Below are 15869 nucleotides of genomic sequence, written 5' to 3'. Positions count from 1 at the left end.
TGACTCTGTGTATTATTGTTTAAATACATCTTCTATTAATCATTTTTTAAAAATCTTAAAAAATAATAATAATAGGGGCACCTGGGTGGCTCAGTGGGTTAAGCCTCTGCCTTCAGCTCAAGTCATGATCCCAGGGTGCTGGGATCGAGCCCCGCATCGGGCTCTCTGCTCAGTGGGGAACCTGCTTCGCCCTCTCTCTGCGTGCTGCTCTGCCTACTTGTGATCTCTCTCTCTCTCTGTCAAATAAATAAAATCTTTAAAAAAAAACCTCTTTAAAAAAAAATAATAATAAATAAAAATAAAAGAACTTTTGAGATATGACACACAGTTTAGTCTGCTAAGGCGACCATAACAAAATACCCCACACTCTGGGGCTTAGTTTTTTTTCTCACAGTTCTGGAGACTAGAAGTCCAAGGTCAAGGTGCCAGGAAGGCTGGTTCCCTCTGAGGCCTCCCTCCTCTGCTGGCAGGTGGCCACCTTCTCGCCGTGCTCACATGTGGTCGTCCCTCCGTGTCCACATCCGTGAGGCCGCTCTGGGTATCCAAAATTTCCTTTGCCCGAAGGACACCTGGCAGATTGGATCAGGGCCCACTCCAATGGCTTCCTGAATCACCTCCTTAAAGGCCCTGTCACAATTTTAAAAATTAAAAGTCAATAATAAAGGCCCCATCCCTGAATACAGTCACGTTTTGAGGTACAGAAGATTAGAGCTTCTGCACAGAAGTTGGGAGGGGACATGACTCAGCCCACGACATACCCTAGAATACCCTAGAATGCACCCACTTAAAATGTACCATTTGGTTGATTTTAGGATATTTGCAGATTTTGTGCCACGGGCTCTGTGAGGAATTGTAGGGCATTTCAGCCTCAAGGAGAAACCCCACAGCCTCTAGCTACCTACCCCTATCCCTCTCTCCTCCCCAGACCCCAGCAACCACTCTCTTTCTGCCCCTTCCTGGGATACGAACGGAACCATATGATACCCGACCTTCTGCTCCTTTCACTTAGCGTATTTTCAAGGCTCACCCGTGCTGTAACAGGACTTCACTCCTTTTTACAGCTGAGTAAGACCCCATCGTATGGATGGACCCCGTCAGGTTTATCCATTCATCGGCGGATGGACCTTTCCACTGGTTCTGCATTTGGGCTCTTGGCGACTGGCTGGCGGGGAACATTCATCTACAGTAAATACGTTTTGAATAAACGAAGAAACCTAATCATGTAACCCAAAGAACTCCATCCAAGTGGAAATTTCACACTGTAATGAGACTAGAAGAAAGCATCCAAAAGATTCCTTTCTTCCCTGGTCTGGCTTTTTGTTCCGCATTACAAATTATAACGTAAGTGTGGCTTCAGCACAAAGTGTACCTACACACAGTCATTACTAAACCAATCTGGCAGAAACAAAACAAATGCAAAAACCTTGTCCTGAGCCAGAAGCTTTCAGTTAGATAAATCACTTCCTTAAAGAGGGATTTTTTTTTCTTCTTATTGCAGGAAGACCCTTCAAAGCCCAAGTCGGACCATGCATCTCTCTGCTGAAAACTCTCAAAGGACCCATCACACCTCCCTCGCTCTGTGCCTCCCCACCCCCACCCAAGCCATCTCTGTCTGACATCACCTCTTACCACTGCACCACCCCCTCCACAAGCCTCCGGACTGCCTCAGGGCCTTTTCGCTTGCCGTTTGCTCTTCTCAGAATGTTCTCCACCTATATACCCGCTCTGTTCATCTTACTTCCTTCGGGTCTCCCCTCGAATTTCTCCATGTTCTGGAAGCCTCTTTTGATTATCAAATAGAAAGATAGTGACCCTTCTTCCCCCCAACCCAGCAAGCCCATCCCTCCTCCTTTGGTACTCAGACCCCAGAACTTAGCACTGTCTGACACCGATGTACTGCTTTAGTAGGATTTAGTAGCTGACCATCTGCTCCATCACGCCACCTCCACTAACCCCTCTTCATGGGGGAAGGGGTCTTGTTCGGTTCAAGGCGAGTCTCCTGCACCTAAAACGCCTGCCACCGTGTCGGTGCTCAAGGAATATTTGTCCTCCTCCACAAACCAACCTAGAACTGCAATGCAATCCCAAAGTCCCAAGTCGATATATTCTGAAATGCTACATGCCCGTGAAAAGATTCACACACTACCGATTAGAGGTGCTGGTTCCAGAACATTGCGAGTGTGCTAAAGGCCAGGGAATTGTTCTCTTTAAAATGATTAATTTTCTCTTACGTCAAGTTCACATCCATAAACAATGGCTCGGTGGAATACCATCACGCTCCTATTAGAATGGCTACAATTTAAAAGGCTGCCCACAGCAAGTGAAGGGACAAGAATAAATACATTGTTTGGGGAGGAAAGTAAGAGTGCGCCCACTCTGCAAGGCACACTGGCGTTTCTTTAAAATTAAAAGGGGCGCCTGGTTGGCTCAGTCGGTAGCGCATGTGACTCTTGATCTCAGGTTTGTGAATTCAAGCCCCATGTTGGGCATGGAGCCTACTTTAAAAAATTAAATTAAATTAAGTATATATCTACCATGTGATGCAACCACTCCACTCCTGGAGTACTTACCCAAAAAGAATAAGAGCACATGAAGAAACTTAGACCTAACTTCATAGCATAGCAGGGGGCACCTGGGTGGCCCAGTCATTAAGCCTCTGCCTTTGGCTCAGGTCATGATCCCAGGGTCCTGGGATGGAGCCCTGCTTCCGGGCTCCCTGCTCGGTGGGGAGCCTGCTTCCCCCTCTCCCTCTGCCTGCTCCTCCCCCTGCTCATGCTCAATCTCTGTCAAATAAATAAATAAAATCTTAAAAAAAAAAAAAATTCTTGGGCACCTGGGTGGTTTAAGCCGCTGCCTTCGGCTCAGGTCATGATCTCAGGGTCCTGGGATCGAGTCCCGCATCGGGCTCTCTGCTCGGCAGGGAGCCTGCTTCCCTCTCACTCTCTGCCTGCCTCTCTGCCTACTTGTATCTCTCTCTGTCAAATAAATAAATAAAATCTTTAAAAAAAAAAAAAAATTCTTCCACCGGGTCCTTCTTTAAAAAAAAAAAAGAAAAAAATGGAAAGGACACAAATGTCCATCAACGGGTGCAGTGGGTACATCCGGGCGGGACAACCATACAACAGACTACAGCTTTGCAATAAAAATGAGTTAACTTGGGGCGCCTGGGTGGCTCAGTGGATTAAGCCGCTGCCTTCGGCTCAGGTCATGATCTCAGGGTCCTGGGATCGAGCCCCGCATCGGGCTCTCTGCTCCGCGGGGAGCCTGCTTCCTCCTCTCTCTCTGCCTGCCTCTCTGCCTACTTGTGATCTCTCTCTCTGTCAAATAAATAAATTAAAAAAAAAATCTTTAAAAAAAAAAATGAGTTAACTTGGGGCGCCTGCGTGGCTCCGTGGGTTAAGGCCTCTGCCTTCAGCTCAGGTCATGGTCTCAGGGTCCTGGGATCGAGCCCGGCAGGGAGGCTGCTTCCCCCCTCCCTCTGCCTGCCTCTCTGCCTTCTTGTGATCTCTATCAAGTGGACAAATTTTTAAAAATCTTAAAAAAAAGTTCAGTTAACTTTTAGTACACGCAACGACATGTACAGATCTTAAATGTGTCAAGCAAAAAACGCCAGATAAAACAGGCCACCTTACATGCGTCTAGAACTGCAGTTAAGGGGCTCAGTCGAAGACCGTGCTACTCTTGATCTTGGGGTCGAGAGTTCGAGCCCCACATTAGGTGTAGAGATTATTTAAATAAAAAAATTTTTTAAATAGAAACATGATGGATCTATAGTGTCAGAAGCCAATCGATCATTGCCTGGGTCATGAGGGGGGTAATAAAAAAGGGGCACAGGGGCGCCTGGGTGGCTCAGTGGGTTAAGCCGCTGCCTTCGGCTCAGGTCATGATCTCAGGGTCCTGGGATCGAGCCCCGCATCGGGCTCTCTGCTCGGCAGGAAGCCTGCTTCCTCCTCTCTCTCTCTGCCTGCCTCTCTGCCTACTTGTGATCTCTCTCTGTGTGTCAAATAAATAAATAAAATCTTTAAAAAAAAAAAAGAAAAAAGGGGCACAGGGAAGCGCCAGGGGAAGACCCTCAAACACTTGATGCTGGGTGTAAGTAGTCCGGCACCAGAGGCCACCTAGGATGCGACTCCATCGTTATGAAATATCCAGACCGAGCGATCCCACAGAAACAGAAAGTGGGTTATTGGGAGCCGGGAGCTGGGGGAGGGCGATGGGGAGTGAGTGCTAATGGGGGCAGGGTCTCCTTCTGGGGGGTGGCAAGGTGTTGGAACTAGGCGGCCCACACTGTGAATGTACTAGCGCCACGGAGTGTCTCCTTCAACTGGTTATGGTCGGGGGCGCCTGGGTGGCGCAGTGGGTTAAGCCTCTGCCTTCGGCTCAGGTCATGATCTCAGGGTCCTGGGATCGAGCCCCGCATCAGGCTCTCTGCTCAGCAGGGAGCTTGCTACTCTCTCCCTCTCTCTGTCAGCCTCTCTGCCTACTTGTGATCTCTCTCTCTGTGTCAAATAAATAAATAAAAGTCTTAAAAAAAAAACTGGTTATGGTTAATCCAATGTTAATGTTTCCTTAATAATAAAAAAAAAAAAAGGAAAGGCAAGAGTTAGAGAGACATGCACACACCCCTCCCCTCTGCTCCCATCCTCCCCTGGAGCCCCCATCCCCCCCCACCCACTCCCAGTCACATGCCAGAGTCCACCGCCTCCTCTTCCGGGGCTCCCCAACTTTTTTTTTTTTTTAAGATTTTAATTATTTGGCAGACAGAGATCACAAGTAGGCAGAGAGGCAGGCAGAGAGAGAGGAGGAAGCAGGCTCCCTGCTGAGCAGAGAGCCCAATGCAGGGCTGGATCCCAGGACCCTGGGATCATGACCTGAGCCGAAGGCAGAGGCTTTAACCCACTGAGCCACCCAGGCGCCCCTGGGCTCCCCAACTTTTTTTTTTTAAAGATTTTATTTATTTATTTGACAGAGAGAGATCACAAGTAGATAGAGAGGCAGGCAGAGAGAGAGAGAGAGAGAGAGAGAGGGAAGCAGGCTCCCTGCTGAGCAGAGAGCCGGATGTGGGGCTCGATCCCAGGACCCCGAGATCATGACCTGAGCCGAAGGCAGCGGCTTAACCCACTGAGCCACCCAGGTGCCCTCCCCAACTTTTTAAATTTGGACCATCCCTGCAGTTTCCTGGAAGTGACTCACTGAGCCTGCTGCACGGGACAGCAGAGCGAGCCCCCCTCCGGGGAACTGAGGCAGCTGAAACCCCAGCCTCTTCAGAGCAAGAGACATTGGTCCCCGTGCCTGTCCCGCAGTACATTACACAGAACTGCTGTCCTCTGCATGCTGGGACAGGCGCGGGGACCAATGTCTGTCTGTGGGCAGAGCCATGGGCCCACAGATCGTCAGCTGGCTGAAGGGGACAGGGAGTACCCCCACCCCTGCCTGCCCCATCCTCTGCCCTCTCCCCCCTTCATGGAAGGCGGCCTGCAAGGATGGCACCACGATGCGGGGCCTGTCAAGGTTCCCGCCCTTGTGTGGTCCCCACGCACATCTGGGCTGAATTGGTACTACTCCATGGAGGCAAGAGAAGGCATCAAAAGGGACACTGGGCCGTCTCACTCAGGGGGCCGCGGGGGCCGTGGCCCCACTGCCCTGGCCATTCCAAGGCACCAGACATGCCGGAGAAATTCTAGATGCTGACGTCCACCTGGCCCAGCCCCCAGAGGACAGCAGCCACCATCCGCTACACGGGACAGAAAGGCGGCAGCAGACGTGACAGAGAACACGTGGCCGGGGGTTTGCTCCTCTGAACCCACGTGACGCCCACGGATGGGCCAGACCTCTGCTTAGGTGACATGTGACAGTGACTTCATACCCCCCTTCCTCCCTTGCCCTCTGACCCACTGATGCTGACCACGCCGGCGCAAAGGGGAGAAAAACCTAAAAACAAGAAAATCCAACCCAGCTCGGAGCAACACTGCCAGATAAGGAATTCGTTTGCCCTGCCCCTGAAACTCCCTCTTTCAGAAAGCCCTGGGGGGCCTAGATAGTTGACTGCCCAAGTTCCCCACTTCTCCCTCCCAGCCTCAATTCCTCTTCTTGTGCTTCAAATTCACTAATAAAGGGGACGCCTCGGGGGCTCAGTCGGTGAAGCATCTGCCTTCGGCTCAGGTCATGATCTCAGGGTCCTGGGATCGAGCCCCGCGTTGGGCTCTCTGCTCGCCCGGGAGCCTGCTTCCCCCTCTCCCTCTGCCCGCCTCTCTGCCTACTTGTGATTTCTGTCAAATAAATAAAATCTTAAAAATAAATAAATAAATCCATCAGTAAAGTGTGAATCCCCGAAACCCTGGACACCCCACCCTCGGACCCTAACAAAGGCAGAGCCCCAGGTCCACTCTCTCTCTCTGTCTAGGTGCCGCATGACCTGTGTGGCCCGCGGGGCTGCCGTGTGCCCTCTTGTGAGGACTCGTGAGTCATCGCCCTCGTTCCTCGAAGTTCCCAGTCTTTGCTGAAGTGCGTGCGGCGATTGTAAGAAGCACCACAAGGGCCGGCCCAGCCGTGACACTGGCCGCAGACAGGAAAGGTCCGTGGGGGCTGGCCGGGCAGAGCAGGGACCCAGGCAGATGCCGCATGCACTCCTAGACCGGGGCGGCACCGTCAACAGGCCGATACCTACGGGACAGACGGCGCCTGCTCCCAGAGCTCACTGGGGTTATTCCAACGAGCCAACCCCAAACCGCCTGCCCATGAGAACCACAATAAACGTTCTTGCCCACGTTCTCCTCCCGCTCCTTCTGCCTCCTGACCCTGGTGCTTCCTTCCCCTGCATGGGGTAGTGTGCCCCTCGCCCCCCCATCTTTTGGGAACTGTGAGTCTTTTCAGTGGCAGTCCACAGCCCAGACCGCAAAGCCCACATGTTAAAACTGGGTGGATGGGGCTTCTGGGTGGTTCAGTGGGTTAAAGCCTCTGCCTTCAGTTCAGGTCATGATCCCAGGGTCCTGGGATCAAGCCCCGTGTCAGGTTCTCTGCTCAGCAGGGAGCCTGCTTCCTTCCTCTCTCTCTCTGCCTGCCTCTCTGCCTACTTGTGATCTCTGTCAAATAAATAAATAAAACCTAAAAAAAACACACACAAAAACTGGGTGGAGCCCAGACAAACCCTGGGATGCCCGGCTTACATCTCAGAAGAGCAAGAAGTCGTGATGGGTGGCGGTCCCCCGGGACGGGTAAGGAAGACCACCCGCTGCCCCAGCCCCAGCCCCAGCCCCAGCGCCGCCTCCTCTGGGTCCCAGGAAGCCAGAGGCAGAGCGGCTGAGGGAGCGCCCAGGGCTGGGTCCCCGAGTCCCACCCTCTGGGGACACTGCCACCATGGAGGAGGGGCTGGAAGGGAGACCCTGGGCTGCCCCGGCAGAGGGAGACAGAGGCCCAGAGGCAGACGGAGGATGTGAAGTAACTTTAATCAGCACCTTCCGACGGGGCAGCAGGAGTGTCTACGTGTGGGGGCCGCCCCCAGGAGCAGACTGGGGCCAGCCCCTCCGTTCCGGCTGCGATGCACTCCGCCCATCCAGGGCCCGGGCACCGCCAGCCTCTCTGGGGCCGGCTGCAGGAGCTCGGCTCCACGGCGCTGCCCGGCCAGAAGGACCCACGTCTGAGGGCTCGTGTGCCGGCACCCGTGCGTCGCCACTGACGCACGAGGTCTCCAGAGCTGCTGCCGCTCCGCGAACGGGAGCCGGGGTGGCGAGAGCTCATCCTCAGAGCAGCGAGGTCTTCCTGTCCGACGGCAGCAGGGACTCCTTCACCACCACCAGCAGCCCCAGCGGGTGCAGGCGCCCCCGGGCACAGAGCCGGGACAGCACGAACAGGGAGCTGGCGGCCACGCCGACGCTGAGCACCACTGCGGGGTCAGACAGGCAGGAGTCGGCAGGAGCAGGAACTGGCCGCACGGAGAAGGGGTGCCGCAGCCTGTGTCCTCCCCAAGCCCCAGGAGGAGGAGGGCCTGGCTGTCCTACCCGCGGCTGCGATAACCCCACAAGCACTCCGGTTTCCAGACTGGACGGAGTCCTCGTCCCCGGTGGGGGTGGCTGTGGCATTCCTGAGAGAGGGGACACTGTGCGGGGTCACAGGGGTCCCCGTGGATGTGGCAGTCCCTTCCTGGAGGGTCTCAGCTCCTGCAATAAGCCCAGGCATTCAGCAGGGGGGAGTGGGCACTGGCGGGGGGGCGGGGAGACCATGGGGACACGGACATGTGTTCCAAATGCGGGGGGGCGGGGGGGGGGGACCTTGCGGCTCATCTCCCGCTGCCCCCCGGGGATGCAGGCCCAGGTGGGTGCAAGTGTCCACACTTTCAGCCTGGTCACCCACCAGAAGGTGTCAGGTGTCCTTATCTAACGGCCAGCCCTCCCCACCCCTCCAGGCACGCTGAGGTCCCAGGACACACACCACAGCCAAGCTCATCACTGGAGTCGGGACAGTCGGGATGGCCATCGCAGAGCCACGTGTGTGGGACACAAGCACCGCCCAGCAGGCAGCGGAGCTCCCCCGCCGGGCAGGGCTGGGAACTGCAGTTGTGACCGTTCTCCGCGATGCCGTCTGGGCAGTCATCGATGTTCTCACAAGGGCAGGGGCTGCCAGTGGGCGGCTGGCACCCTCCGTCCTGGGCACAAGGCTTGATCCCTGGGGTACAGGTCAGTCAGGTCCCAAACACCCACCCAACAGTGCTGCGTGCGATACGCCCCTCCACCAAGCCCCCTCGTAAGCCCCGCCTTCCAGGAACAGGTGACCCTAGAAAATCCACGCATCCTGAAGATTCCCCCTTGTTAGCTCCACCTGCGGAGGCCTGGCCTCCCTTCAAGCCCCTCTTCCCGAGCCCCGCCCCCAAGCCCCCTTCCCAGTAAACCCACCTCTTCTTGTAAGCCCTGCCCACTCTCAGGCCCCGCCCCATCACCCCCAAGACCACACCCCTCGCACCAGCGCCGACCCCCGGCAGCCCCACCCCAAAAGCAAGGCCACTCACTGCAGTCCTCCTCATCGCTGCCGTCCGGGCAGTCCTTGTCACCGTCGCAGCGCAGAGTGAGGGGCACGCAGAAGCCACTCGTGCGGCACTGGAAGCTGGTGGGCGAGCAGGAGCCTACGGGGGCACACAAGTGAGGTCTGGGAGGCCCCAGTCCTGGCTCCCTCCGCCAGGGGCACGGAGGTTACAGACTGCGACCACCAGGGGACAGGCCAGGTCCCAGGGCGCCGGAATGACACCGGTAGCCACACTTTGCGGGGGACCTACTCGGTGGGAAGCCTGGAGCGCAGGTTCGCCTGCCATGCCATGCCAAGACACTGAGGAGAGTGCCAAGGCCCCAGGCTGCAGCGCCGGTGGCAGAGCCCAGGTCTGAACCCAGGTCTGAACCCAGATCTCACTGATCCCGGAGTCTTTACCAGGCTCCAGGCCAGACGGTCTCCCCAAGAGGCCCTCCAAGATCCACGGTCCAAAGCACTGGGGTAGCGGCCATCTCCAAGCCTGCCCCAGACCAGGCCCGTGGTCAGGGTCAGCAGGGCCCGTTATAGCCCACCTGCTTAGCCAAGGGGAAACTGAGGCCCAGGGCAGAGGACCTGCTTATTAGCAAGGCCTGTCCACTCACCTCCTAAATTCCTCCCAGATCCAACCACCTTCCCCACCCTGAATGTGCCACCTCCTCACAAGGCCCCCTTCCCCTGACCCTCTCACGCCAAATCCCTATTTTGTCTATGGGGTGCTAAGGCCCGCCCCAGCCCCACTGCGAACACTTCCTGGACCTCACCGCCTCCCTTCTCCTTCCTCTTGAACCAGCTCCCTCTGTCCTGGCCTGCTCCCCCTTCTCCAAGAGGCCCAGCTCGCTCCCACCTCAGGGACTTTGCCTGTGCCGGTTCCTGGCCCAGTCCTCCCTCTCTTCTCCCCACTCTGCAACTGGTGATTCCTCCTCAGCCTTCAGATCTCAGCTTCTTTCTCAGAAAGGGTCTCCTGCACCTCTCAGGGAGGCCTGACGCTCTGCCTTCGCCCAATAACAACGGTCCCCAAACTGGTATCCACACAGACTGGACACACGGTGGAGATCAGGGCCGGGACCTCGTGATCGCAAGCCCAGGATGATACAGACACGAGTCACACCAAGGTCCAGGCTGTGTCCTGATGAGAGCTGAGCCTTCCTGGGCCCCAGGCAGTGAGGCTCAGGCTATGTGCTGATCTGGAGGAGCACGAAAGGGCCTAGAACGTGGGCCAGCAGGAGGGAGTCTGACAGACCGAGGAAAGGAATGGCCTTTAAAGGCTCTTCTCTTGGGTGCAGTGGTGGGGGAGAAGGGGGTGGCACAAATACCTGCTTGGCCCCAACCCAGTGGCTCTCCAGTCCATCCTGGTACTCTTGCCACTTTCACCTTTACTGGGGCCTGTGCCTCCAGACCCCCTGTTCCCCACAGCCAGTCCGTCCACAGACCTCTAGGCACAATGATACACGTGGCCCACACCGTCCCAGAGCTTTTGAAGTCAGGAAGAGGTATGGCCGGACCTGGATCTGGCTTCCTTCCCTGCCAACAGGGGTGGGGGTGTCTGGCCATCTCTGGGTGTGGTTTCCTCTCCAGGTCTAGCCATTCTCAGCCCTGCCAACCTCCAGACCTCCTGGAAACTGGGGGGGGGGGGGGGGGGGGGGGGGGGGGGCAGAGCACAGCACACCAGGCCTCATAGGGCTGTGGGGTGTGGGGTCAGACAGGAGTTAGAAGTGACCAGTGGGGGGGAAAAAACAAAAAAGTGACCGGTGACTTTCCCGCCCAGCCTCAGTTCCCTTCCCTATAAAAGGAGCACGCTAGAGTCCCTATCTCAGGGTCCGGAGAATAGACCACTTGCAGCTTGGTACTTAGTTAAGTGAGTTCTGCCCCCTTAAAGGAGCCAGGAACATTTAGGCTGTAAAGGCAGGGGCTTTGGGATGAGCCAGGAGACCAGACCAGACAGGAGCTCACAGCTGAAAGCGAGGGTCACCTTTGCCTACAGGGAGATCACTCTATCCCACCGCTCTGGGAACCTCAGAGATGGCCACCAAGATCACTTGGGCCCAGGAGCAGGTGTCCAAGGGCCTGGGGTTACCGGGAGGGAGAGAAAGCTTCTGCTCTCTAAGGCCAGAGAAGGAGGCGCAGGGATGGGGAGGGTGGGGCCTGGCGGCCCAGGAAATTCAGCCATATGGCCTCGGGGTCGGACGGGGGTATATTCGCCGCAGCTGCTGCCAAGAGGCGCCAGGTGACCGGCCATGCAGTTAGAGGTCGGACAACCGGAGCCTCCAGCAAGCCTTCCTGCCACGCTGGGCTGAAGGGCGGCTTGGAGATGACAAAAGGGTCCGCCAAAGCGGAGCAGGAGAGCGGTGTGAGACGTCAGAAGCCGCGCAGCGAGAGGCAGGCAGGGCCACCCCGGCGACTGTCCCTCTCTGGGGATGGCTGGCTCAAGGGCCGGGCTCCCCGCACGCCAGAGTCTCGAGCCACGTGCGGGGGGAGTGTCCGGGACCCACGAGCGACACAGCCAATGGCGAGGCGCCGCCCGCGCGCGGGGCGGGTCGGGCCGGCGGAGGGGCGCGCGCGCGAGGTGCGCGGGACGCGGAGCTCACTCACCTGGGGCCTGGGCCAAGGACTGGGTCGGCACCGGGGTCGGGGCTACCTGCAGGCCCAGCCCGAAGCCGAGCAGCAGCCGCAGCGCCAGGCGGAGGGCCGCCCGCCGCCGCACTCCACACTGCGCCATGCAGCTCCTCGCCGTACCGCCCCCGCCCTGGCACTGCCCACGCGCCGACCGGGCCTCGCTTTTATCCCCGCGCACGCGCGCCGCCGTCGGGGGCGGGGCCCACGCCTCGAGGATCCGCGGCGCCCCCGGGTACGCGTACCGTAAAGGTCCGAATACGAGGGGATCCACAATTTGAGGCTCTAACCCACTTTTCCCAGTGACAAGGTCTACGGAAAAATCCCAGTCCTGTTTGAAGTAAGAAACTGTGGGGATGTAAAGGAACTCGTCGGTGTCTACTCACACTATCGAAGGCGTCGCGTGGATCCTGCAGCAAATGTGACTGTCTAATTATCATAGTTAATATGGCAGTCAACGCCTCAGGCATGCTCCAGCCTTTGCCTTCTCCAGCTTCTATTCTGCACCCAGCTTTGCTGCTTTGCTCACTTTGACTCGGTGTCTCATGACCCACTAGAAGGTCAGCGGTAGGACAGGAGTTCTGTGTTGTTCATTGCGTCCCCAGTACCCGGCACGGGGTCTGCCACCATGGCGGGTTCTTCAATATTCAGTGAATAAATGAATGAAACACTTACAGAAGTTCCATCTCGGGTCCTGTCCCTCGCACCTGGGAGCACTCACCCACGCCCACTGCCTCCTTCAGTCTTCCTCACCCGTAGGTCATAGGTCGTGATGCACAAAGGCCACCCGCCCGTGGCTTTCTCTTCTCGTGCTCAACCCATAGGCACATAAAATACAAACCTTCTGAGGCGGCTGGGGGGCTCAGTCTGTTAGGCGTCCGCCTTTTGCTGGGGTCATGACCCTTAGGGTCCTGGGATCAAGCCTTGCATTGGGCTTCCTGCTCTGCGGGGAGCTTGCTTCTCCCTCTCCCTGCGGCTCTGCCTACTTGTGCGCTCTCTCTGTGTCAAATAAATAAGTAAAATCTTTAAAAAAAAAGAAAGAAAGAACCTTCCTGCGGCTGCGTTCGGACCTCGCTGCTCCAGCCTCCGGGACACGTCCCATCCTTCCAGCCTGAGACTAGCAGTATAGGAAAAAAAATTCCATATCATTTCTTGCCCCGTACACACTTTGAGGCGAGAAAAAAATTAAAATAAATTTTAACAATGAGGAAAATCGTGCACATCCAGGCCGGCCAGTGGCAACCAGATGGGCGCCAAGTTCTGGGAGGTGATCAGTGATGAACACGGCATCGACCCCACCGGAACCTACCACGGTGACAGCGACCTGCAGCTGGATCCCATCTCCGTGTGCTACAATGAAGCTACAGGTGGCAAATATGTTCCTCGTGCTATCTTGGTGGATCTAGAACCCGGGACCATGGACTCTGTTCGCTCAGGTCCTTTCGGGCAGATATTCAGACCAGACAACTTTGTTTTTGGTCAGTCTGGGGCAGGCAACAACTGGGCCAAAGGCCACTACACAGAGGGGGCTGAGCTGGTTGACTCAGTCCTGGATGTGGTAAGGAAGGAGGCAGAGAGCTGTGACTGCCTGCAGGGCTTCCAGCTGACCCACTCACTGGGTGGGGCACAGGCTCTGGAATGGGCACCTTGCTCATCAGCAAGATCCGAGAAGAGTATCCCGACCGCATCATGAACACCTTCAGTGTGGTACCCTCACCCAGAGTGTCTGACACTGTGGTCGAGCCCTACAACGCCACCCTCTCCGTCCATCAGTTGGTAGAGAACACAGATGAGACCTACTGCATTGACAACGAGGCCCTTTATGCCATCTGCTTCCGCACTCTCAGGCTGACCACGTCCACCTACGGAGACCTGAACCACCTCGTCTCAGCCACCATGAGCGGCGGCACCACCTGCCTGCGCTTCCCTGGTCAACTCAATGCTGACCTCCGGAAGCTAGCCGTCAACATGGTGCCCTTCCCACGGCTCCACTTCTTCACGCCTGGCTTGGCACCTCTGACCAGCCGTGGAAGCCAGCAGTATCGGACCCTTGCTGTGCCTGAACTCACCCAGCAGGTCTCTGATGCCCAGAACACGATGGCTGCCTGTGACCCCCCGCCCATGGCCGTCACCTCACTGTCGACCCCACCGACTGCTGTCTTCCGTGGGCGGATGTCCATGAAGCAGGTGGACGAGCAGATGCTCAACGTGCAGAACAAGAACAGCAGCTACTTCGTGGAGTGGATCCCCAACAACGTCAAGACAGCAGTCTGCGACATCCCACCTCGTGGCCTCAAGATGGCAGTCACCTTCATCGGCAACAGCACGGCCATCCAGGAGCTCTTCAAGCGCATCTCAGAGCAGTTCACGGCCATGTTCCGGCGCAAGGCCTTCCTCCACTGGTACACAGGTGAGGGTATGGACGAGATGGGATTCACCGAAGCTGAGAGCAACATGAATGACCTTGTCTCCGAGTACCAGCAGTACCAGGATGCCACCGCAGAAGAAGAGGAGGATTTCGGTGAGGAGGCCGAAGAGGAGGCCTAAGGCAGAGCACCATCACCTCAGGCTTCTCCATTCCCTCAGCCTTCTTCCTCAGCTGCCCCTGTCCTCTCCCTCAGAATTACATGTTCTGCCTCTGTCTCTTTTTTTTTTTCCTTTTTGGTGGGGGAGGGCTCCTAGAACACAGTGCCTGGCACATAATAGGTGCTCAATAAATACTTGTTTGTTGAATGTCTCCTCTCTTCCACTCTGGGAAACCTAGATTTCTGCCATTCTCAGTAATCCTATATTTCCTTTCGGTGTCCCCTTCTCCCATCTGTCCAGTTGGTATTTCCCTTTGTTTTATAAAATAATTCTCCAAGAAGCTGGGTCTCATCAGATCCCATCTAGAACCAAGTGCTTAAAACCCAATAGATGGCCACCATCCTAAGCCCATGTGGTAGCCCCGGGGAAAGGAAACAGATACCTCATAGCGGTAGAGGTACCTATAAGAAGGGGTAGGGTTTTCTATTCTAGAGCATTTTTGGAGAGGGATATCCAGGCTCTTGAGTCCTAATTTCCAGGAATTTCCCTGCTCCCCTCAGCTTCAGGAGAGGTGTTGACAGTATTATCTCTATTTTTCCGTCTTCTTCCAAGCTGTGTCCTGAGCTGTTTCTTTTGCTGGGGTCTGCGCTCCCCCCCACCCCCACCGTTAAAGCAGGATCCTTCCCTTTTCCTACATAACCACCTTCATATGTTGGATTCCTTCCTTTACCCCTGGTTGGAGAAGGGGGCCAAGAAGGGGAAGAGGGACTAGCCTCCAGAAAGACCCTCCGCATCCGCACCCTTTCTTAGCAAACACCCAGCTCTGCTGTGTATATACAGAAAGCTTTGTACTGCCACCTGAATCTTTCGAATCATTCTTCCAGAGAGGGGACGAGGAGACCCTCCCATCTTTGGCAACATCTCATTTTTTCCTTTTGCTATTCCCTCCCCTGCCCTTGGCTTCATCCTGTCCTACACTTCAAATTTCTATTTTGTGTGGAACTTGTTTTTCATATTGAAAAGATAAGATTGCCCCAAGAGCCAAAAATAAATGACAACTGGGGCGCCTGGGTGGCTCAGTGGGTTAAGCCGCTGCCTTCAGCTCAGGTCATGATCTCAGGGGCCTGGGATCGAGTCCCACATCAGGCTCTCTGCTCAGCGGGGAGCCTGCTTCCCTTCCTCTCTCTCTGCCTGCCTCTCTTGTGATTTCTCTCTGTCAAGTAAATAAATAAAATTTAAAAAAAAAAAAAAAAAAAAATAAATGACAACTGAAAAAATTTAAAAAAGAAAGAAAGAAAAACCTTCTACAGACTCTCTAGCCGGTCAGAGGCTGAGTGTTCTTGAAAATAGCTCTGCCTTCAGAAGAGGCAACAGGCTGGGGCGCCTGCGTGGCTCAGTGGGTTAAAGCCTCTGCCTTAGGCTCAGGTCATGATCCCAGAGTCCTGGGATTGAGCCCCGCATCCGGCTCTCTGCTCCACGGGGAGCCTGCTTCCTCCTCTCTCTCTGCCTAGTTGTGATTTCTGTCAAATAAATAAAGTATTAAAAAGAAGAAGAGGAGGCAACAGGTGGACTGCCGGCAGAACCCCAGACACGTGGCGCTCCCTCAGTGCTCAGGTGTACGTGCATTGACCCCCCCCAATCCCCCCACCCCGTTTCCTGGGAAGCAACACTAAAGCATCCTGGAGTTGTCGCACAAGGGGTTCTGTTTGCGGGTTGTT

The 15869-nt window shown here is 55.8% G+C and overlaps 1 protein-coding gene and 1 pseudogene across 1 annotated transcript; one reads left to right on the top strand and one right to left on the bottom strand.

The window, feature by feature from the left end:
- Window positions 1–7426: 7426 nt before the first annotated feature.
- On the bottom strand, window positions 7427–11808 carry CD320 (CD320 molecule). Its single transcript, XM_045989901.1, has 5 exons — window positions 11605–11808; window positions 9002–9115; window positions 8428–8661; window positions 7998–8156; window positions 7427–7882 (listed from the first exon to the last, which is right to left on the bottom strand). Exons 1-5 carry the CDS (start codon window positions 11729–11731, stop codon window positions 7740–7742), a joined length of 777 nt encoding a protein of 258 aa, XP_045845857.1. The 5' UTR covers window positions 11732–11808; the 3' UTR covers window positions 7427–7739.
- A 1017-nt stretch (window positions 11809–12825) lies between these two features.
- On the top strand, window positions 12826–14496 carry LOC123932986 (annotated as a pseudogene).
- The last annotated feature ends 1373 nt before the right edge of the window (window positions 14497–15869 follow it).

This window comes from Meles meles, chromosome 20, assembly GCF_922984935.1.
Source record: "Meles meles chromosome 20, mMelMel3.1 paternal haplotype, whole genome shotgun sequence".
Taxonomy (NCBI): domain Eukaryota; kingdom Metazoa; phylum Chordata; class Mammalia; order Carnivora; family Mustelidae; genus Meles; species Meles meles.
This window is presented reverse-complemented; position numbering and strand designations above follow the sequence as displayed.